General features: G+C 35.1%; 1 protein-coding gene across 1 annotated transcript in view; it reads left to right on the forward strand.

Moving 5' to 3' along the window:
• The window catches only part of LOC138712033 (A disintegrin and metalloproteinase with thrombospondin motifs 7-like), a 453002-nt gene that overhangs the window by 378697 nt on the left and 49708 nt on the right, over window positions 1-24597 (forward strand). The window contains exons 4-5 of the mRNA XM_069843422.1: window positions 14618-14792; window positions 18745-19046. Coding sequence (XP_069699523.1) covers window positions 14618-14792; window positions 18745-19046 — 477 coding nt within the window. The remainder of the gene's footprint in view (window positions 1-14617; window positions 14793-18744; window positions 19047-24597) is intronic.

A 24597-nucleotide genomic window follows, 5' to 3' on the forward strand; every position in this document is an offset into this window, starting at 1 on the left:
TCAACTACTGTGCTAATTTTTACACTCGTCTTGGATTTCTATAATGCGTTGAAATTTTTAGATGTCAAGAGGTCAAAAGGATTCCCCAGAGAAAAGACAGTGCGCAATAAAGGCAAGGTATTCCAGTGAAATGCTACAGCAGGCACTAGATTATATAAACACTGGTCAAGGAGAAGCTGCACTTTGTATTCCATCTCAAGGCAAACACTACACCTTTTCCAGTTGTATTTCAGAAAATATCAATTGTCATTTGTATTTCAGATTAGTCAGTTCAATTTCAGATAGTATCAGTTGTATTTCAGAACAGATTAATTGTATTTCAGATTTGTCAATTTAATTTCAGATAATATCATTTGCATTTCAGATTAGTCAATTCAATTTCAGGTAGCATCAATTGTATTTCAGAAAACATCAATTGTGTTTCAGAAAATATCAATTGTATTTAAGATTTGTCAATTGTATTTCAGAAACTATCATTTGTATTTCAGAAGTTACGGTTGGCACCTTATTCTCCAATGTTAAATCCAATCGAGATCATTTGGTGTAAAGTGAGGACGTACGTAAAAACCCATCTTGTAATTCCTGACGTCATAGCTCCTGGTGTTGTAGGCTAATTTACCTACTGTAGAGAGTAAAATTAATGAAGCAACACACATTACTATGTTGGTGATGATTGTGCTCGTGCAGTACAACACAGTACAATTCATCAAGCTGCAGCTTTAGCTATGGTGAATATGCCTATCGAACTCTAAAATGCAATAAAGTTGAGGACTTTTAAAATTCATTTTCTATTTTTTTAATATATGTTAAAATCTCAAGTAGGCTAACATTTGTTATTTTGTGAAATAAAAGTGTCTATGTAATCTTAAATGCATTGCTTATTTTCTGAAATGCATTTGATACCATCTGAAATACAATTGACAAATCTGAAATACATTTGATACCATCTGAAATACAATTAACAAATCTGAAATACATTTTATATCATCTGAAATACAATTGATATTTTCTTAAATTGAATTGACAAATCTGAAATACAATTGATAATTTCTGAAATTAAATTTACTAATCTAAAATACATTTGATGATTTCTGAAATACAATATTGATATTTTCTGAAATACAACTGTAAAAGGTGTAGTGAATAAATTGAAAAATAAACACAGAAAGAATTTTGGGAGGCCAAATATGTTTTCACCGAGAATGTTGGTGCTCTGTGTTATGATGATTTTGTAATAGTCTCAGATAAAGGTTCGCTGTTCCCTGGTAGGCCTACAGTCAATGGCATTGAACTACATGGTTCCATCTCCAGATACAAAGTCAGTTGTAAGGTCAAGAACGAAATGCATTGGATGTAGCCTGACCAGTTTGAAGTAAAAAAGAAAGTTAATAAGTTGTTAAATAAAAGGGGCACGTATGAATTTATTATGTTAAGACTCTGAAGAATTTGATTGGCGAATTAAAAATAACTTGTATAAAACATATTATACAGTATGTAGGTAATAATCAAATAAAAATTGTGTTCGTTTTTTCTTTTGTAGTGCTAGTATATTTTATTGTTATAGTAAATGTTCTGGGTTTTCAATAAACTTTTTTTTTTGTGACTTCATGTGAAATAAAATTTAATGTGTTTCCTTATTGTTTGGTCAAAAGTTACCTTGAATTTGAAGGGGAATATAGAGAATGGAATTATAATGAAAGGACATATGTAGGCCCAGTACAAAGTTTCCCCAGTTAGCTGTGTAGCTTTATACAACCATTAAACGTGAAAGATTTAAAATATGATTTTTGATGTTTATTATGTCTCAACCCATAAAATAAGTAGTTTTCTTACATAATTTACTTTTAAACATCAATTTCAATATTCACTATTTTAGGTATTTCTACGTGTAAAAATATAATAGAATTGGTATAAAGTTACCCCAAATGACTGTATGTAAACCTAAGAAAACAGAAGATAAAAATTAGCGTTGATGTTAACATATGCCCTAAATTCTAGTCTTTAACAATACGTTAACAATGGTTAGTGCTTCATTTAGTTTCATAAACGAGTTTAACTTAAAAAAAAACAAATAACTAAAACAAATACTTGTTGTATGTCATCTCCGTCCAACATTTACAATTTCGTAACTTTTTTTATGGGACGGTGGTGATACGGGACAGAGTTGAGTTTCATTAGCGAAACTTCGTTTTCATGCATTGGGATCACTGAAACCCAACTGAAGATGAGACATACAAAGCTATGCGTTCAGGTTATATACCAAAGATTTTTTTCAGTGACAAATAATTAACTGTAACAAGAGACTGAATATTTAAAATATAATTTCTATTTAAGTAAGAAATATAGACGTGAAACATTAGTACATACTCACTTGGACATAACAAACAGCAGCATGCCGGCTGACAGTGCTTCCGTCTGGGCGGAGACATACAGACAAAAATAGTGAGACGGAGTTGAGAATAAAAACTGAAGGCTACTTTGACTTCAGTATTCCGCTGTTCTAATTATGTTAAAAAATTGTACTAGAGTACTTTTTAATTCTCTAAACTATTGCTAATAAAAGAAAATAAAACAATACATCACTATATCCTAGTTTCTCCAATTTATCTGTACCGTATGTTATAAAATGTATTTCGGACACGGGACGCAGCATGAGAATCAATATATTTGCTAACGTTCATAATAAACAGCCGAGTATTATTTTGAATAATTGTGCGTGAGATAACAAGCGTAGTAAATGTAGTCTGTAATGACTTTCACAGAATGACATTACCCCCAAAATCAGATAAATAAATTGTTAGGGAATGAAAAGGTCGATCTATTAGGGCGTTCGATAAGTAATGACAACAATGCTGTAAATCAGTGCTCCTAGCGGTGACCATTGAAATCTTGTACTACTCCTCATTTCAGTTTGGTTGATAGGCCTTTCCCCTCTACTCACACTCTCTACCATCAATGAAGGAGAAGATGTTATTGACCATTTCACAAACGTTCGACTAATTGACTTTCAACACAGTGGCAAATTTCATTATTTAAAATTTGTGCCAGTAATCTACGTATATTTCGGAAGTCTACACTGTTTGTATTTCATTTTTATTGCTGTTCAAATCAACTGACACATTAAAAGCTACTGAGAGCAGAAGTTAATGTTTTCTTTACCGCTAGTTGCTACTCTACGGCATACAGAATGGGACAATCTGCACTGCGTTGCTCCCCCCCTCCGACTTCATAATATAAACTAACGTTTCTTAATTTAATTAATTATTAGTTGAAAATATTGTAACAATAACACTAAAATATACACAAATATGTAATTGTCAAACATCTGTATGGCTATATTTTACATTTGCCTATGCATTTTATTTAATATTTTATTTTCTCGTGTGTACAACTTGGGGGGTGCAGGTATAAGAGGTAACAGCTACCATCTCTGTCGCTGATTGACTCACGGCAAGTAGAAGGGGAAAGAAATGACTTCGCGTCCTCTCAACTTGTATGTAATGTCGTTTACTTAGTAGAGCAGCGATTGTTTTATAAATTTGCAATATTGAAAGTCTCGAAGTGGCATATTTTGTAAATACAATGGTTGTATTTGTAGTAAACAATATAGTCCTAAAGGACGAACAAAGGTGTTTTATAAAAATCCAAGTTGCAAGAGAAAAACATGCAACTCAGCGCTTTAGGGCATTACGGGAAACAAGTCCTACCATACTGAACTATTGCAACTTAGATGGAAGCGAGGCATTCGCTTTCAATCAACAGTTAACATCCGAAGAGCTTTAGATTGATCAGTGAGAGATATCCAGAAATGCTGCTGCAGATGGAGTCCGCTGTCTTCCAAGAATTTGGCAATGTATTGTTGACTTAGCAGGAGACTATTTTAGAAGTATTGATAGAGGAGACGGGTTCAAAATATGCTGCGAATTTATTGAATAAGTAGTCGTGGACAGCCGATAAGGGGTGGTCCTCCAGCTTCGGGGTTGGGCGAAGGACTAACAACCCATCACCGTAAAAAACAGCTTGTTACGAAACCTTACAATAATCCTCGGAATGGGACTGTTTCCTTGGCACGACCACAGCAAAGGAATAAGGTTTTGAGATTTGGTACTTGGAACGTAACTAGTCTTTGTAGAACAGGAGGGGAAACATTAGCTAAAGAACTAGCAAGATATAGAATAGACTTCGTGGGAGTACAAGAGGTTAGGTTAGATGGGAATGGCATATCACAAATAGGAGATTACTTGTTTTGTTATGGGGAAGGAAACAATAATCACCAATTAGGAACAGGAATAAAAAACTGCACGCATTGTATTCTTCACCTGACATAATTAGGAACATTAAATCCAGACGTTTGAGATAGGCAGGGCATGTAGCACGTATAGGCCAATCCAGAAATGCATATAGTGTGTTAGTTGGGAGGCCGGAAGGAAAAAGACCTTTGGGGAGGTCGAGACGTAGATGGGAGGATAATATTAAAATGTATTTGAGGGAGGTGGGGTATGGTGATAGAGACTGGATTAATCTTGCACTGGATAGGGACCGATGGCGGGCTTATGTGAGGGCGGCAATGAATCTCCAGGTTTCTTAAAAGCCAATAAGTAAGTAAGTATTAATAAAATGTAGCACGTATGGGCGAATCCAGAAATGCATATAGAGTGTTAGTTGGGAGACCAGAGGGAAAAAGACCTTTGGGGAGGTCGAGACGTAGAAGGGAGGATAATAATAAAATGGATTTGAGGGAGGTGGGATATGATGAGAGTGGATTAATCTTGCACAGGATAGGGACCGATGGCGGGCTTATGAGAGGGCGGCAATGAACCTGCGGGTTCCTTAAAAGCAATTTGTAAGTAAGTTGTACTATTGACATTTTTAATGTTTTTAGTTTTTCTGCTCTCAATTTAGAATCTTTATGACCTCATCAAAATCAATAAGGCTGAACATAGAAATGTAATACAGTGCATTGTTCAACACATGCACTATTGCACTGCACTGCTAGGAATGATACAGGGATATCCAAAGTTTTGTAGAATTTAAATAAATATATATTTATACTTAAAATTTAGATTTTATAATTTAGATATAAATGTAATGAAAGTAAAATTATTCCAAGAGCCACAATAAATGTCATCGCGAGCCGCGTAATGAGTATCGCTGTACTAGGCGTTCGATAAGTAATGGCAACAATGCTGTAAATCAGTGCTCTTAGCGGTGACCATTAAAATCTTGTACTACGCAGTGGAGCAACGATTATTTCTTTAAAAATTTTCAATATTGAAAGTCTCGAAGTAGCCATATTTTGTAAATACAGTGGCTGTATTTGTAGTAAACAATACAGCCCTAATGGTATGAACAAAAATGCTTTATAAAAATCCAAGTTGCAAGAGAAAAACATGTACCTCAGCGCTTTAGGGTGTTAAGGGAGACAAGTCCTACCATACTTAACTATTGCAACTTGGATGGAAGCGAGGCATTCGGCGTCTTCCAAGAATTTGGCAATGCAGGACTTGACTTATATTGGTATTATTTATTAATAGTTCAAAAGTACATAAACTTAATCTTAAAACTGATACATTCACAAATAATGATAATACACAATATTTACACAATTTAATAACAAATTTTCTATCATATAATTATTCAACTTATGTTGGTTTAACTTACACTTACTTCTGGTTTTAGTGCAAGTTTTCACCCTATCGCATTTATTTTACACATTCAAAACTTGTTTTCATGCTAAGATTGAAATTCTCATTTCTTTTCTTTTTTTTAATTCTATAATAAACAAGTGTATATAAATCGTCCCTGCTGCTATATTCATCTAATTATCTTTTACCACAGTCATATTTATATTTAAATTTCAGTTCCTCGTTTACACAATACTTAACTATTTCATGTAATAAATATCGCATAGAGGTTAGCAGATGCCGACAATATGAGAACAAACAGAATAGCTGAATCAGTACATTCTATGTGTATATGTACGGCAGTGTCTAACCTCGTGCTTACGCTTGTCAGCAAAATCCTCGACGTAACCTTACTACAGCTGTCAGCTTACTTGTTTAAGCACGTTATTTGTCAATCTTATTACATGATAACATAAATTCCACTTTAATCAATTCAATCGCATGCACTCATTTACATTCACTGCTATTATGTTTCTAATAAATTTATAACTTAGTACCATCCTGTCAAATTTAAAGAATAATATTTACCAATTTATAACGTCTTAATCTTTTTATCACTTTTTATCAGCTACAATAATTTACGCCGTTATTACTTAATAAATTCATAAAAGTATTATTTTCAATTTTATTTATTAAAACTTCGACACTAATAAATCTTATTTTTTAAATATGTCTACCATTCTTACTTAATTAATTATTAATTTTTCTAATAGCAGGAAAGTTTATTCGTTTGTTGCTGCCTATCTCTTAGCAAGTAAATTCTTTCAGTAACTATATCCTTATTCGAATTAGATTGTTCATATCTATTTCTATTAAAGTTCCTATGTGTTAGGACTTGACTTAGCAGGAGACTATATTTGAAGTATGTAATGTCAAAAGTAACCTAAATGAATTTAATGTGAAATAGTAACTTTTCGAATGCCCTATTATTTGACAATTGGTCTTATCATCACCCCTTTTTCACCTTTTTATATATTTTTTCAGAACCTCTTTTTCACTTTTTCAATCATAATTTTCAACCTTAACATCCGTTCCCTATTGGTGAATAATGATTTTATATTAGGACCCATCAAGATACACTTCTAGCAACTTAACTTGAGAAGCGCTTGATTTTGCTATATCATAGTACATAATTTTAAATCATATCACGAGAAGATATCTGAGCGGTATGTTATTGCGTTCTGGACCATATGCGGAGCCTCACCGAGCGAGGTGTGGGTCGTGTCGGACCGACCGCCACAAGCATCTCGTGTTTCCAGCGATCAATCAGACCACTTCGCAACGTATCATTACTTTGTCGCTCTGCCGCGATGAATATTTACGAAACAACAACTCGAGGCTGTTGGTCCACTCACCGCAATCCATCACCCGACTCGATTATCACCTGTTGCGTGAGTTGTCAGGTCGGAGCATCACCCGCTCCATAACTCATGGCAGAAACGCTTTGATTAATGCTACGAGTCTGTGCATTGACGATTCGACTCGCTAAATACGTCTTCTTGAACGTTGACTTTCTTCGCTGGAGATACAAGTTAAAATCCCAGCAAGGACAAGTAGTTTATGTTATGAGCAAAAACGGAATTCGGGAAAATTGTCTCGGAATATATTCTGCCAAATTTTCACCATATTTCTGTCTTAATGAAACTTAGCTTTAACGTTAATTGGAAGCCTCGACTGTGCATTCGAATTTTTTATGTGGAATATCTTACGTTGTCTTGGCCTGAAGAACCATGTTCATGTCTTACCTCAGAAGTCAGAAGGAAGTAAGTCAAAAGTTTTCATTTTGAGATATGGTAGGATGAATCTTCCACTTCGTACAGATAACTCAAGCTAGGAAACTTCCTGGAGAGGGGAGGTAGTACAGCTAAAGAAGGGGTCCCACCTATGCTTCAACTATATGTCCCGCGCCGTGGTCTAAGGTATCCTGTCTAGGACTCGCGATACGGAATGCGCGCTGGTTAGAGTCCTCATGGGGGAAGAAATTTTCTCATGAAATTTCGGCCAGTGTATGGGTTAGTTCATACAACTTATTTACTAGTTTTTTTAATGATATATTACCTAACTTAGTTGACAATCTATCCCAATCAATGAATATTTCCATTACCTCATTTCAACTTACTTATTACATTGCTGAGTAGATGTGTTACTCACTTTTGATAACCCAGTTGACTTGTTGAGTTAAGAGTTATCTTAGCTGGAAATTGAACTCATTTTTGCCTACTTTATGAATTGCTGAGTAGATGTGTTAGTTCTGACAATCCAGTCGACGAATTTACTTAGTTGTTTAGAGTTATTTATCATAGCTGATAGTTAGTTCATTCAGTTTACATCAGCCAGCCGTGGCGAAAATGTGATCGTTCTCCGAGCCACTGTGTAACCTGCAACCTATGGAGGGAGGCGGATACCCGAAGGGGAAGTAAAACAACTGTCTGACTTATTAACGGATTTTCATTTTCCTTACGTGAAGCACTTAAATATAATTTTATACAGTACAAGGCTACAAACTAATGTTTAGTACGTGTAACGAAGAAAAAATGAACAATAAAACATAGGACACATTATCATAACCTAAAATTAACTGCCTTCAGAATGTCTCTGCGACAGAGTTTCAAAATCAGGAATTATGTCACTTACTGCCAGTCGTAGTTGATGACGAAGGTATTTGTCAGTCGTGATCTAAATTTGGTTTTTACTATTTTCATTGTTAAAAATAATTTTTCACAAACGTAAGTTGTAGCGAACATGGCTTCAACAGAGCAAGCGAAAGAACGAAGCTTCGGATATTTATTTTTTGATAAAGGTTTGGAAAGTTCAACATTTGTCAAGTCCTTACATCTAGCTTTCATTGAACATCACATTGTAAATCTGTGATTTTAAATTGAAGATCTAACCGCATTATTTATACATCTGCTGAAAAAGGATCGACGTACAGAGATGATGATGATGATGATGATGATAATAATAATAATAATAATAATAATAATAATAATAATAATAATAACACTTAACCTTTTAATGTTTCATCAGTAACATGTAGTATAATGCCGTTTTATGTCATACAACCGTTTTCCTCGTAATACTTGTGAACAAATCATACATTTAATATTCTCATCATATTGGCAGGAAAAAAATGCGTCCTCTCAGCCTAATAGAAACTTTCGTTTTTGTAGAGGTACATGGTTTCGAGAGAGACATTGCGACGATACGCCACTCGCAGGTCAGAGACAAATACAAATGGAACGGACTTTGACTCCAGTGAGTGAGAGGGTGGGATTGTGGGAGGTAGGAAGCAAGAAAAATGCATAGCTATCATTGCGAGCCACAATGTGCTCGCGAGTAACATTTTCGCCACGGCTGGTTTACATATTAAATTGTTGAGTAGGTGTATTGCTCAATTCTCATAATTCAGTTGACAAATCTTTGTTGTTGAGTTAAAAGTTAGTTATCATAGCTAACAATTTATCTCAGTTAATTTTAAGTTACTTAGGCCCGTAACACACTTGCAGAGTTTTCGCAGCGAGAAATGTGTTGCGAGAAAATAAAAAATTGATAACATGGATTCAAATGGACGTCCACACACTGGAATCTCGCTGGAATCGGTAGCTAAGCAAATTTTCTGGACCCATTTATCGAAGATGTTTGGCATTTATACTATTTATGACGATTGAATGTATAAAAAGATATCACAGATGGCGATGAATTGTATTGTTTTTATTTGAAAATGAGGAAAGATAGCTGATAATTGCAGTCAGAAACTTATCGAACTTGTACGATGTCACCTGTAGGCCTATTTATATGATACACGGGATGAAAACTATAAAAACACGAAACTTAAAGAAGAAATCTGGAGACAAATATCAGATTATCTGAAAATAAATAGGGCTATATTTTATTTTGATGAGATTTAATAGTATTAATTAAACATTTGAAATAATGTATCTATATGTCTTAACAGTTTACATAATTTTAATTAGAACATAGCAAAGAATCCTATATCATATCATAAATGGCAAAAAACTGTGGTCATTCAACCTGAAATAATGCCTAAACGTATCATCATTCAAATCGAAACCAGAGTCCAAACCTCGCCCTGTGATATTCAGACACTTCTGGCTTTAATTTTAGGCCTACTTTTTCTTTTCATTAACAAAATATGTTCATGTAACTCCATTTCCTCATCATCTGAATACTCAGATTCAACATAGCGTTCGTACGTAATTTGTAAAGTACGACAATATACTTACATGTTATATATTTAAGTACGACAATATATGTAAATACATAACCTATAATATTTCCCCCAACGAATCATTACTATAATCAGATAAATGCTTTCTGCATAAAGGCAGTGCATAGATGATCATAGCGAGGTGTGATCTGTGATAGCGAGAACTCGCCAAGTGTGTGGAGGAGACTCTTCGCCTCTTTCTCGCAACACATTTCTCGCTAGCGAAAACTCAAGTGCGTTACGGGCCTTACTAAATTGTTTATCATAGCTAACAATTTATCTCAATTCAATCTAAGTTACTTACTAAATTGTTAAGTAGATGTGTTATTCAGTTCTGATAATTCGTTGACGTATTTACTTAGTGATTGAATTAAGAGTTATTATAACTGAAAACTGAACCCATTCACCTTACTTACTAAATTGCTGTGTAGGTGTGTTAATCAGTTCTGATAACTCAGTCGACGAATTTATTTGGAAGAGTTAGTTATAGCTGATAATTTAGTTAATTCAGCTTACTTATTAAATTGCTGAGTTGATGTGTTTCTCACTTCTGATAACCCAGTTGACGAATTTACTTAGTTGTTGAGTTAAGAGTTAGTTATCATAACTGATAGGCTAATGTAACCCATTCAACTTACTTACTAAATTGCTCATTAAATGTGTTAGGCCTACTCAGTTCTGATAACAATACAGTCGACGAGTTTACTTAGTTAAGAGTTAGTTATAAATAATTTAGCTCATTCAGCTTTTTTGCAAAATTTACGACTAAATTGTGTCGCTCAGATCTGATAATTCAATCAACTAATTCATTTAATAACTGAATTAGTAGTTAGTTATCATAGCTGATAACCAGGCTTCGAGACTTTGGACCCGATACAATAAGTTTACTGTGCATGCACTATAGGTTGTTTACTTGCTGCAGGTAAATAGAGATGTGTTGAGGTAACAACGTTGCTATTTAGAGTAGAGTACGGTATGGGGAAACACACATATGTACATTCTGAAAGCAAATATACATAACACAATGATAATGTCAAAAGAATGTGAAAAGCATTTATTCTCCTGTCTTTTGTAAGAATGTGTGTTTAATTATACACAGTGTTAATGGTGGAAATAAGCATGTAGCAATTTTAATTTTTTCATTTATCCTATTGGTCGTCTTTAGTAAGTGCAGTTACAGTACCGAATTGCAATGTACAGCTGTCAAAAGAAAAAGTGGCCGCTCTCCTGAAACAAAGTTCCCTTCGGGTATCTTCGCTATAATTCGGAGACAGGCGATGTTACATGTTGTTGGACCACGTTGCCTGATATCTACAGTTATAATTGAAGTATTCTGTGTGTTATTCGATAGCGTAATGGTAGCGTTCAGGCCTCTTATTCATGAGGTCCTGCGTTCGACTACAACCTCGTGCTTTTTATGTTCTTTTTTGTTATGTTTTTGAGAGAGACAAACTATACATAATGGCTCCTTTCTCTTTTACGATTATTTTAGTAATTAACATCAGGTTCATTAATATATTATGCCATTACTTTATCATTATGATATTGTGGCTGCAAATGGAAAGAAAAAAGATTTTATTCTCAATAAAAATATCTTTCGTGGCATAAACAAAACAAATTTACTGGCGTCGGCCTTAAAACATTCAAACAATTAAGCGTTCAAAAAACAAAACAAAAAGCCACAATTCAATATTTAGTCTATCTTCCTCTTATCTCGATCATCTTGCAGTCGAGTGGGCATGGAATCGACTAGTCTTTGCAAATAGCGACTGTTCTTAGACACGATATTCCAGGCATTCTGAACATACCCACATACATAAGTGTTCTGTCCATGGGCAGGTCTTTCATTGCAAACCCAGCAATCTCCAATCTTTCCTATTTTCTGCCTTCCTCTTAGTCTCCGCATATGATCCACATATCCTAATGTCGTCTATTATTCTTTTCAACCAGAGACCCAACAAATTCCTTTTTCTCTTTCTAATCAGTTTCAGCATCATTCTTTCTTCACTCACTTTTTCAAACACAATTTTATTTCTTATTCTGTCTGTCCACTTCACACGCACCGTTCTTCACCACATCCACATTTCAAATGCTTCAATTCGTTTCTCTTCATTTCGTCGTAATATCCATGTTCCTTCCCCATACAATGCCACACTCCACACAAAGCACTTCACTAGTCTCTTCCTTAGTTCTTTTTCCAGAGGTCCGCAGAATATCCTTCTTCTTCTATTAAAAGCTTCCTTTGTTCATGTTTGCAGTTTTTCTTGGGAACGATAGGCCTAAATGCGGTAACATTCCGTTGCTTTCCGCACACCACTATCTCTTTCGCATCTTATTAAATTCCAGGGGACCCAAGCGTGGAGATGAGGAGAGTGGATTTGACTAATTGGGCCCTCCGGACTTCACCGAAAGTCACGGCAAGGGTTAAATATTAATTTTATCAGGATGTTTGACCCGATCAGAGACCGGGAAATCTCAATTAGCCTTTGCCCCCCGCATCCTGGACTAGCTTCTACGAATCATCAGAAAATCTTAGAGTGTGATTGGGCCAATTTTTCCGAAAATGTTTCCACACTTTTGCCCTCGTAGCTCAGCGAACGAACGTCGAAATTTAGATGTCAACGTCTCAGGTTCAATTCCTCGTTACTCCTTTTCATTTTATTGTGGTTCAAGATAGTATAATGTAATAATACAAAAAGAAAAACTAATACCAGTATTATGCAACTGGATTTTTCCAAACCTAATATTAAATTTATGTTATTTATATCGCTAAAGAACGATTACAATATAAATAACTTCAATGTTATTTATACAGTATCACTAAAGAACGATAACAGAATATAACTGATAAATATCGGTTTGTTTAATTAATATAAGATATTATATAATACTTATTTAATTATCTAAATAAAATAACCTATTTTACAAGAAAGATAGTTATTTGTGTTATAATAATTACTTACATAAAATACAGATTATTTATATTGCGAAAGAACAATAACAATATAAATAACTTGAATATTATTTTATAATGCTAATGAAGGAAAACAGAATATAAATGATAACTTGAATATTATCTATATCGCTAAAGAACGATAACAATATAAAAAACGTGAATATTATTCATATCGGAATTTCACAGATTTATTACAGATGTATTTTAGAAATTGTAGAAGAATAGTAATTAGTAAAAGTGTCCTACTTATTCTTCTTGGAGCCAAATTTGTAACTTTTAAAAGTTTGGTTACTATGTTGAAGTGTATGTGTTGTAACGGATGCTTGATTTGTTATGTATGTGAGTCAGTTATGTGATGCTTGATGTCGTCGCAATGTCGTAATTATAGTTTGATTGTGTTTGTGTGACTATTGTGTATTAATTTATGATGTATGGTACGGAAAGCTGCGTATTTGTGTTATAGAAGTGTTACGTGTGTGTGTTGTTAATGTTTTTGTATGTTTCAAATTGATACATGATATTTATTTTGCAATTGCAATGCCTAATTTACGGTTTGTTTATGTTTTGTTTACATCACGTAAGCTAATTTAATTTTCTTTTCTATTTCTCTTTATGCTCATCTTTTTTGTGTATGAAACTATAGCCCTAACATACATATGTAAAATAGGGCTAACCACCATTGGAGATACAATAATAATAATTGTTATTCATATCGTTATAAAACGATAACAGAATACAAATGATGACTTTAATTTTATTCATATCTCTAAAGAACGATAACAAAATATAAATAACGTGATATCCATAAAGAACGATAACTGAATATAAATGAAAATTTGAATAGCATTTACATCGCTAAAGAACGATTAAAAAATAAAATGAAAACTTGAAGAAGGCCCGAACCCACAACCTTTGAATCATTAAACAAGCACTCTACCGCTGGCCTATGAGGCGCAGACATGGAACACTTTCATAGTTCGGGAACTGCTTGTACAAGCACATGCATCGTGTAACATCGTCGCGACCCGAAGTGGACTTTGAAAATATTCGCTGTTCACGAGTGCGGCCACTTTTTTTTTGACAGCTGTACCTACTACAAGATATATTCTCAGTGTCTCAAACGTAAATCTTTTTCGGTTATCTGCCAAAGTTTGTACTGTAGAAAGCTGCACTCTACGTCGCATGGCGTGATAGAAGCAAAACGAAAAAACCTAACATCATTGCAGTCTCTAAGCGACAGTCCTTTATTCTCGGGTGACTCTATGTCCACTAATTTGCTGTTTATAATACACAATGTTCCATATCCGTTATTTTTACATAAAATTGATTTCCACTTCTGTTTTACACGTTCAGTAACCGGTGTACTTGATGTCTCATTAATTCTCTACATCATTTTCTAAATTAATTTGAGGGCTTCCGGCATTTCTTGCTCTGACTTTTCTAACCATGTAATACTTTCAGACACAGTTTGTATGAAAACCAAATTATTCGTCAGAATCTTCAAATCCAGAGCGTTTTCCTCTGCGTATTTGTTGGCATTCATTCTACAGTACCCCCACTCACTGTACGCTTTACTACTATACTCAGTACGCCGTTATGCGGATTTCCCACTGAACTGCTCTATTGGGTCCGAAGTCTCGAAGCCTGCTGATAACTTAGCTATGTTATTTGGTACGGCGAATGACTTAACAAGTGAGTTGTGTACATTAAGTTACTGAATCGTAAATTGTTTGTGTGGCATGCCCACAGGTAGGATTATTGCGCACGGAAGGGGGCGAGCTGTGGCTGGAGCCAGCACGGGGGCACGGCGAGGGTCCGAGTCTGCAGCGACCCCACATTGTGTTCAAACGCTCCGCGACAACCGGCGCCAAGAAGCGCAAGCGCAAGAAGAAGAAGAAACACGAGAAGAACTGCGGAACACGTGGTAAGGGACAACTTGTTGCCGAGAACTCGGATAAAATTTTACAAAGAAAATGACGGAAATTCATCTACAGACTAGATTTGTGGGGAACTATCAATTATTTTTCATACAATAAATTTAATTTGTATTCAGTTTAAGCTTATATTTATAAGTCTTGTATGACATATTTCTTTGTCTTTTCTTCAAAGTTTAGATGAAGAAGAAGAAACAATACATTAATTCGTTAAAATAATGAAGACAATTAAAAAATCGGTTTAGGCTTCCACAAATTGAATGCAATAAAAGTAAGGTACCGGGAGGTATTAAGACCCAGCATGTTATAAGGCCCACTACCTAGTTTTTCGATTAGTTATACACTTTTTCAAAAGAGAGCAACAGCTCTTAAGGCCTATTTCTTCTTGCATTCGAGTGAGGTATGAAGAAATTAGATTCTCGTTCTTAAAATACTTAAAAGGTCAAAATACAACAGTGTTCATAAGTGAAGATTAAAAATAATTATCTCCATTATTTTTAATTCTCGTTCTTGTTTGTAGCTGACTGGTGGCAACAAGTTATGTGGCATTATTTCTGCTTTCATTATAAAATTTTGCAAAATTTAAGTTGATATTTAATCGTTTTACTGTGTGTTATTAATATAATATTAAATGCACTTTATTGTGTAAACATTAAGAAGTTTGGGGCTACCGTGAAACTTTCGCTAATGAGCATATGAGCATTCCATAAATTAAAATTGGCGCGAAGTAACAGAGCAGGAAATAAGGCCCATGAAATAAATACATGAAAACGCCCACAAGTTCATAGAAGTCCCTGAACTATAAAGTTCAAACTCTGAAGCACAATCTTTTTTGCAAGAAATGAAACAAACGAAAGACTGACAATTCCTAATGCAGAAAGAGCATCGTATGAACCATTAACTTCAGGACTTGTAAACATCCAGGGGACGCGGATGTGTTCTGTCTGCGAAGAGAATTGTTGTAGATATACATGTGTTTGTGTCTTGTGAATGTTGGGTGCACGATGAATGTGTAGGTCTCACTGAGGAAAAAATTGAAGACTCTGTATGCCCAAATTGTGTTCAACACTTATATTCTTTATTGTGGGCCTTATTATCTGTCACAGCAGGATATAAGGCCCAGTGACATGATGCTAATTTTAATTGCTCACAGCATTTATGTGTCTGCTTCAATATTTATTTGAAGTAAAATAATATAGGATAACTATAAAAGTATCCTACTCCATTATTTAAAAATTCCTAAACGTCTCCATTTCAAAGAAAGAACGTTTTGTTCCTTAGTTGGGCCTTATTACCCCCGGTTACCTTATTTGTAATCGATTTTAAATATGTGCTTTTAAACAAAATTTAAAATTATCTTGGATTAAGTTCCTAAGGCCATAACTTTTGCCACTTAGCCTTGAAAAGTGTGAAAATTAGAATATCAAAACATGCATACCGTTCGTGAATAGTGATATCAAAGTGTATAATTTTTACTAATCGATGGCTAAGAAGTAATACATCCTATCTGTAAATTTTCAGATGAATCAAACGACTGTTTTAAAAATTATTTTTCTCAAGAAAGGCAAAATTTTTATATGTTTCTGCTTTGCAAGATCTTCTACTCTAGGACAAAATATTAGTTAACTGTCAAATTTTATGCACAGAATGATAATGTACTTAATCTAAAATGTAATCTACATTCCCATTTTTTGTAGATAGTCGGCCTGCGTGACGCAGTCGATATAATGCTAGCCTTCTGTGCCCGAGGTTGCGGGTTCGATCCCGGTCCAGGTCGATGGCATTTAAGTGTACGTATACGGAAACTAAGAGGAAGACGGAAAGGAAGGAAGATTTTAGAGCGATGAATTTGCAGTGAAGGATCTGTCCTTATGCAGAAAACTATAACTATGAATGAAAGAATACATAATTAATTCATTCATTCATTCATTCATACATACATACTTTCTTGTCCAAGGACAGGTCTTTCACTGCAAACTTAGCATTCTCCAGTCGTTCCTATTTTCTGTCTCCCTTTAAATCCCCACATGCGATCCATATATTTTAATGTTATATATCATTTGATATCTTCTTCTGTCCCAAACTTTTGACCCGTTACATTCCAGAAATAAAATGCTTAATTAACCGCCGTCGGAATGAATGAAATGTTAATATAATAATAATAATAATAATAATAATAATAATAATAATAATAATAATAATGTTTTATTTTCGCTGGCAGAGTTAAGGCCATAAGGCCTTCTCTTCCACTCAACCAGCCTTAATCAATACAATACATAAATTTAAATTACAAATATTTTCACTACACTTAAAAGGTTCTCCAGCAATAATCTTCACTACACATTTATTTAAATTTAGATAAATCTATAAGGTAAAGTAGTAACTTAATTTATGAGCTAATTTAATTCAATGAATTATAATTAATTTAATATTTGAGATAGCTAGTAAATGATGAAAATTAATTTAATATAAGCTTACTAGGACTATGTTACAGGGAGAATATATATATTTCTATTTCTATAATGAGAATATTAATGTAATTGCCATTAGAGGTTTTGTAAATCTATTTAGAGAAATTAAAGATAATAATAATAAGAATGGACAGATGTTAGTTTCATTATAAGTAACAAATATTAATCAGCAATTCATCTGTTAAGTAAGAATTTATGTAATTTTGACCTAAATGAAGCTATTGTCCAACAACCCCTTATATCACTCGGAAGCGAGTTCCAATTTCTAGCAACTGAAACTGTATAGGATGAAGAATATAAAGATGTCTTGTGGTAGGGTATAATGAGTAAATTGTTATAATGAGATCTTGTACTTAGCTGATGATATGCGGATAAATTTTGAAAACGAGAAGCCAAATATATTGGGGTAGCGGTGCGCAGAATTTGAAATAAGAGAACAAGAGAATGCAGGGCTCGTCGATCGCTTAACCTTAGCCAAGACAGAGTTTGGAAAGACGGGGAAACATGATCATACTTACGAATATTACAAATATAACGGACGCACGCATTATGCACACGTTGTAGCCTGTTGCTCAAATTTGCATTTAGGTTACTTAATATAATATCGCAGTAGTCAAAGTGTGGCATCACGAGTGTTTGTACAAAGATTAATTTTAATTTATCAGGAAGAAAGTTCTTCAGTCGCTTTAATGAGTGAATAATGGAAAATACGGGTATACTGCCTTCAGTAGGCAGTTTTTTCTCGACCTGTGACTTAGCCAAATTTCTTTTTCTCTTCTTGATTAGTTTCAGCATTATTCTTTCTTCACCCATTCTTTGCAGTACAACTGAACGAATGAGCAATGATTAAGTTTTCTGAGACTAAATGTTCCAAATGGCACTGCGCCTTGCTACGGCGGCAACTACAATGACGATATAGTTTCGCTGGTTGCCTCTTCTGCAAGGCGCAGTCTACATAATAAAATCACAGTCTAGTATATACAGTCACGAAGCTCAATACGTAGTAAATATGCAAACATTACGTAGTTGCTCACCACTAGGATCGCTAATATCGCCTCATTACAGGCAATGCAAAATAGTACCGGCACAGTCTATTGTTTCTAGCAGCCTCAAAACTCAAGCTTCGTGACTGTATATAGTAGACTGTGATAAAATGTAGAAATTTTCTTTGCAGAGGACAAGACTTCTTTCACTTGCCCGGTATGGCGATTTTAGTCTGTAAATCATTGGGAATTTATCACATTCTAAAAGCACTATATTTATACAGTAATTACATAGGCTACATATGTCAAGTGACGTAGGAAACTTCAAATGTATAATAATGCATTATGATAAAGAATTTTAATATGATGGGTATAAAATGATACTATTGATTATATTCTTTCATATTTTGCATACGGTATATAAATGTTATGGTTATAGAAACCATTGTTTGTGACACCTACATAGCTTAATAAGATACTTTTTGCAGAGCCGCGACGCATGATGGAGACACTGCTGGAGTGGCGACATCAGGCTGGCAAGATGCAGGTGCAGGGACGCGGCAAGTCCCGCAAGGCGCGCTGGCGTCGTTCTGTGAGTAGGGAGCGCCACGTGGAGGCGCTGCTGGTCGCCGACACCTCCATGATGACTTTCCATCAGGACGGCGACGTGGAGACCTACATCCTTACCATAATGAATATGGTAAGCGCGCTGTACCGTGACGCCAGCATCGGCAACACCATCAACGTGGTCGTAGTGCGCATCATCCTGCTCGAGGACGATGTTGCGCAGGTAATTGCTCAAGTTCCCATGCACATCCATTCTTCTGCTTTTTCTTAGTATTCTTATTACTTACGAAGTTACAGGACGGGATAGGACCATCTCCGTATATGGAAACTCAAGTATGTTTATTATACACCCTGTGTAATGAGTTCAATGCTAGTTGTGCGCATCTGGTTTGTGAGTTACTTTCTCCATTCGCTACACAACGCGTTCCTCTCCATCATTCTATATACCTATAGTGTCATTCCCTGTGACTGTCTTCCGTACATGAAATATTTTGATTCTTTCTTGGAGACGCTAGGTGATAGTCTTCCGTTCCACAAGAACTCCAAATCGTCTAGAACCGTCACCTACCATCTACCTACATTCGAATAAACCACGAGGATACCTATATCGCAGCATCAGGACGAGTCAACATTAGGCACACATTATCATTACCGTCATTCTATTTCATTTAATCATACTTTCATTCTCATTTTTCATATTATTTTCCTCTATCATCATCTTCCCTTTTATGTACTCTACCTCATCCTTAACATCATCTTCATCCATCTCTTTTTAATTTTCTTCATATCTTCGTTTTGTTTCTTAATAATTGACCTTGTTCATTATCATTACCATCGTCGTCATCATCATCTTCTTCTTCTTCTTCAACTTATAATGTTAATATTTTCATCCGCTTCATTTCCATCTTCAACAAATATAGTATATTATATACTTTCTTTCTTCACTATTATCATCTTCTTCATAAGGCTCATAACAAAGGATATCGAGGCGATTGGATAATGAACAATGAGAAATAATAAAGAGAAAGAAGATCTTAAAAGAATGACGATGAGGATGCTATTAATGGCGACGTAGTCCTACAATAAATGGAAGATAATTAGGAAAAAGAAAAGAAGAAGAAGAATATGATGATGATGGTGAAGAGGAAGAAAGTGGAAAGAAGAGAATAAAGATGGAGAGAAAGACTTTTGTAAAGAAGAAGTTAACAAAGAATACGTTAAAGGAAATAAAGAAGAAACTGATGAGAAGGAAGGTGAAGAGAAAAGATTATGACAAAAAGGAAGATGAGATTATGATGATAATGTTGTTGAAAATTTATTCTAATTGCCAGGAAGTGTATAGCCAATATTTCTATATAACTCTCATTTTTATATAATTATTGGGTTGATGCAAAAGTTTGTAGCCTTATTTCGCTGTGACAATACTTTTCATTTGAGATGACTACAGACAGAAAATAATCAGTAATATATTCTCTTACGTTATCTATTATTCTCTGGCAACGCTGGGGTACTTTTTCGATTCCGCGTCTGAAAATAAAATGCTGATTTGGAGTTAAAGAAGTCATCAAGCCAAGTTTTATAAAGCAACTTCGTTGTGAAAGGAGATCCCTTGAAGATTGTTGGATAGAGATCGAAAAAGGTGGAAATGTGAGGGTGCAAGATCGGGAGAATATCTTTCATCATGTTAGCGAAGTGCAGGCGTGCATTATTGTGTTGCAGCAGCACTTGATGCAGTCTTCCCAGTCGTTTTTCTTCAATTGCGGCCGCAAGGCGTTTGAGTTGTTGTCAATAAATTTCAGCAGTTATGATTCCATTGTTGAGAAACAATTCGTAGTACACTACGCCTTCTTTCTTCTACCAGACGCATAACATCATCTTCTGTGAATGCACACTAACTTTTGTACTGGGTATTGCGTGTTGAAACAACACATAAAACCATTTCCTTGCGGTGCTTCTCCGATGGCTTTATTCCCATATACGACACAAGTGTTTCGAGCCGCCTCCTCTGGCTTTACTCCTCTACTGAAGTCAAACAGAAGAATATGTCGGTGATTTTTTTTCTTCACTTGACACTTCATCTTCTTTAGCCCACAAACAGCACAAACTTTCTTCAAATCCGCAAAATTCATGGTGTATTTACATTCCAAATAACAAATGACAAACGATAAACAATCTCCTAACAACGCAGTGTTGTGATGACTGACAAAAATGCTACGAAGTTATGCACCATATTCTTTATCATCTTATTTTCCATCTTCTTCTCCGTGTTCATAATTTACATCTTTGTATTTAATATTTGATTTTATTTTCCTGTCTATCGTCATCATCGTCTCATCACCATGTCCTTCATTCCCTTGTGTTTAATCTTCTTAATCATTATATATTTCATCATCGCCGTGTATTTTCTCTTCAGTTATATACTTTTTTTCATCTTATTATAATTATCATCGTCTTTATTCTTTTTATTTTTATTTAAATCATCTTCACCATCACTCTCTTCATCTTCTTCCACTTCTCTCTCTTCTTATCATCATCGTACAGTTCTTCTTAATCTTCTTTGTCATCTTATCCCTTTTCAGCTTCTCCGACATCATCCTTCCCTATTTCATCTAGTACACGAGTTGTGACGTGCGCCATTTTATATATTCCAGACCACTTTACGATCCTACTGATACTACGTCCTGATCTAGAAACAAGTAAGGGCGTTGAGATGTAATACAAATGAGAGGCTAATGTTATAATGGCTCTCGGAGTTACTAAGAAATGAGTGACCGTTGTTGAGTGTCGGCAATAACTTTCCTTAAGAGTTAGTACTCCAGCAATTCACGAAGTTTCTAGGTGCTAATTAGTTTCTATGAAGGAACGAAACCGTCCTTCCTCCTCCCAGTTAAAGACGTAAAAGTTGTTATAGTTGTGCAGATCAACCTCAAAGCACGGGGTAATTACTAGAGGTATAATTGGCAAACCCCGCCCGCAGACAAGTGTTGTGTACTTTGTGTGAAGACACAAGAACGCGCTGGCGGCTGTTTCGGAAAGGCTGCTATTACAGTCATTATGGGAGCAGTTATAGCTGCAAATATCCTGCTAAACATGTAGCACGAATTAATTCCAAGTTACTTTCCAAGGGCGTGTCTCCTTATGTAAACAAGTTAGCACAGAAGTAAGAGTTGCGGTTGTTGTTGTTGTTGTTGTTGTTGTTGTTGTTCTTCTTCTTCTTCTTCTTCTTCTTCTTCTTCCTGTGCTTAGTCTTCATGTCTTACATTTTAGACCATTGGTCGGCATTTCGTAATTCGCGAGTCAAGCCCTTAATGCACAAGCAGGGCGGAGGAGTAAGGCATGATCTTCCTCCCCTTAGCCATCACTTTTTCACTCAATGTTAAGCAGTTTGAGTATCCTCTCCCTCCTACCTTACCCTTTGCTGTAGATTTCTGGCTGCATTTTATATGACGTAATCTTTGCCGACCACTGGTTTAGATTTAAAGAATTTCCATTTCCATCCAGCTATCATTTTCTAGGAAAAAAGCTGTATGAAAGAGTATGTTTTCGGTAAATGTATTCACTAACGTACTGTCCGGTTTCATGAATATGTAAATATCTGAAAGAGGTAAATGATTTTGTTATTCTAATTCCATAGTAAGTTTTGTGTTCACGTATTAGCTATTGAAGTGACTAAAGCAGTGGCGGCTGATTGACTGAGGCAAGTGAGGCCGGGCCTCAGTCACTTGGCTTAACTGAAATCAAATTTTGTGTTTTTATATAATGTATTAGTTATATGAATGAAGCATATATCGCTGTAAAAGCATTTGAAAACTTTGATGTATATAGACCTGTTTTGCAGTAAAATTTGTTCCTGAGGCCGGGATCGCTCGTGCCGGGTCTGGCTTGTGATGTATATAGACCTGTTTTGCAGTAAAATTTGTTCCTGAGGCCAGAATCGTTCGTGCCGGGTCTGGTTTAATGCATTTCATGTCCTTTCGCGGGCTTTGAGTTTACCCTTAAAACGTTGTAGCTGAGGCACAATTCAGCTGGCCTGGTCAGGTTTCACTCATCCCATCCATGGGCCAGCCTCAAGGGTAGAATGGGGTGGGAATAGCAGTGGTGACTTGTCTTCCTAACTAGGCCATAAATAACAAAATTCCAGCTCTTTGGCAGGCAGAGACCCACTCGATTCTCTCCCCTTATGTCTCAGTTTATGACATAAGCGAGGGTGTTCTACTATTGTACTTCGTAGTACAGTAGTGAATCTGGGCCAATGTATTTTGGGAAAATATAAACAGAAACAAATGAGAGAAATAATGCTGGTGCAGTTAATTCATTGTTAGAGTGTCCTTTTTTCGAGAAGAAATAATACTGAAAGAAAGGAAGTTTTAAATAAAGAGAGAGACTACCGAGATACTTACGACATCGCTGATAATTTTTCTGACACATAATCTTAAAACGCGAGTTTCTATTGCATCCTGGTATGGGCAACATAAATGGTTATGTGGTAATGTGATGCAAAATAAACTTCTCTTGGCCTTGTTTGTTGCTGTCAAAGGAAAAAAATAAAAAGAAAAGAAAGAAAGGGGAATTTCAACACATAATATGGGATGCTTCATCACACTGAAACAATCACTGAAACTCAGAGCATAACAGCTTATTTGGTGAGTGAAATTATTATTTTTCATTGATAGTAGTAATAATAATAATAATAATACAGTAATAATGGTATTAATAATATATTAACAATAATAATTAATATCATGAATAAACATTTCCTCTCGGAGGAACTTAAACTGGTTGCATCTGGCCTCACCGAGGATTTCGGTCACCGGCCGCTACTGGACTAAAGCAGCAAATTCATTTGAAAAGTCAGGGGGGAAAACATCGATGTCCACCTTTTGACATTTTTGAGTTGAGTAGTACACTCTGTTGTTCTTCAGAGGTACTATGAGCCTGTCGAGTCGCTACGCACTAATAAGCAACGTAGTCCTTGTGAAACAGATTTGAAGAAGATATATACTGCGGGGAAAGAACAGGCAGTGTCAACGCGTTAAAACGTCATTTTCTCGGATCATCTTATTATGGACATCGACGTTTCTTTCTCCTAACCCTTCAATTTCTCCAAAAAGGAGAAACTGATATGAGCAAGTAATTTTAAATTTAGTTTCATAACAGATTTTTGAAGATGTTCCATGAAGTTACCTGTGCTTGATTTAAAATATAGCCCACGACAACAAATTTTGTCTTTTCACAATAATTGTTATTATATAATGAAAATAATAATTTTATTATAATTCTGTTGAAGATTTCAGTTAATTGGATTATAATTCACTGTAAGGAAGCTTTGGTGAATAAGAAATTACATCGAAGCTAATCAAAATATCAGACTTTTGAACACTTAGATTATTTAGTCCTTGAATGAAATATTCTAAAATATCCACATAATGTGATGAATTTCTCACATGTACTAATCATCACATTATATGGGTACTTTCCCATCTTTCATCGAAGAACTAAACAATCTAAGAGCTCAACAGACTGATTTCATTAGCTTTACTACCATAAAATAATGTGTCACTAAGACAACTGTTAATAAGAGCCACTGTCTGTGATTTTCATGAACACCTGTCCAAAAATTGCGGGTTCTTGGGAGAGATAAATTGTATTAATAGTTTATGCAGGTACTTTAAACTACCTATTTAATAAGTCAGATAGAACTTTCTAGCTATGGAAACACATTTGTGCATCCAACCACTTCATCTTTTTGTGGAGGAAGACGCCTGAAAAACTGT

The sequence above is a fragment of the Periplaneta americana genome, chromosome 13 (genome assembly GCF_040183065.1).
Source record: "Periplaneta americana isolate PAMFEO1 chromosome 13, P.americana_PAMFEO1_priV1, whole genome shotgun sequence".
Classification (NCBI taxonomy): domain Eukaryota; kingdom Metazoa; phylum Arthropoda; class Insecta; order Blattodea; family Blattidae; genus Periplaneta; species Periplaneta americana.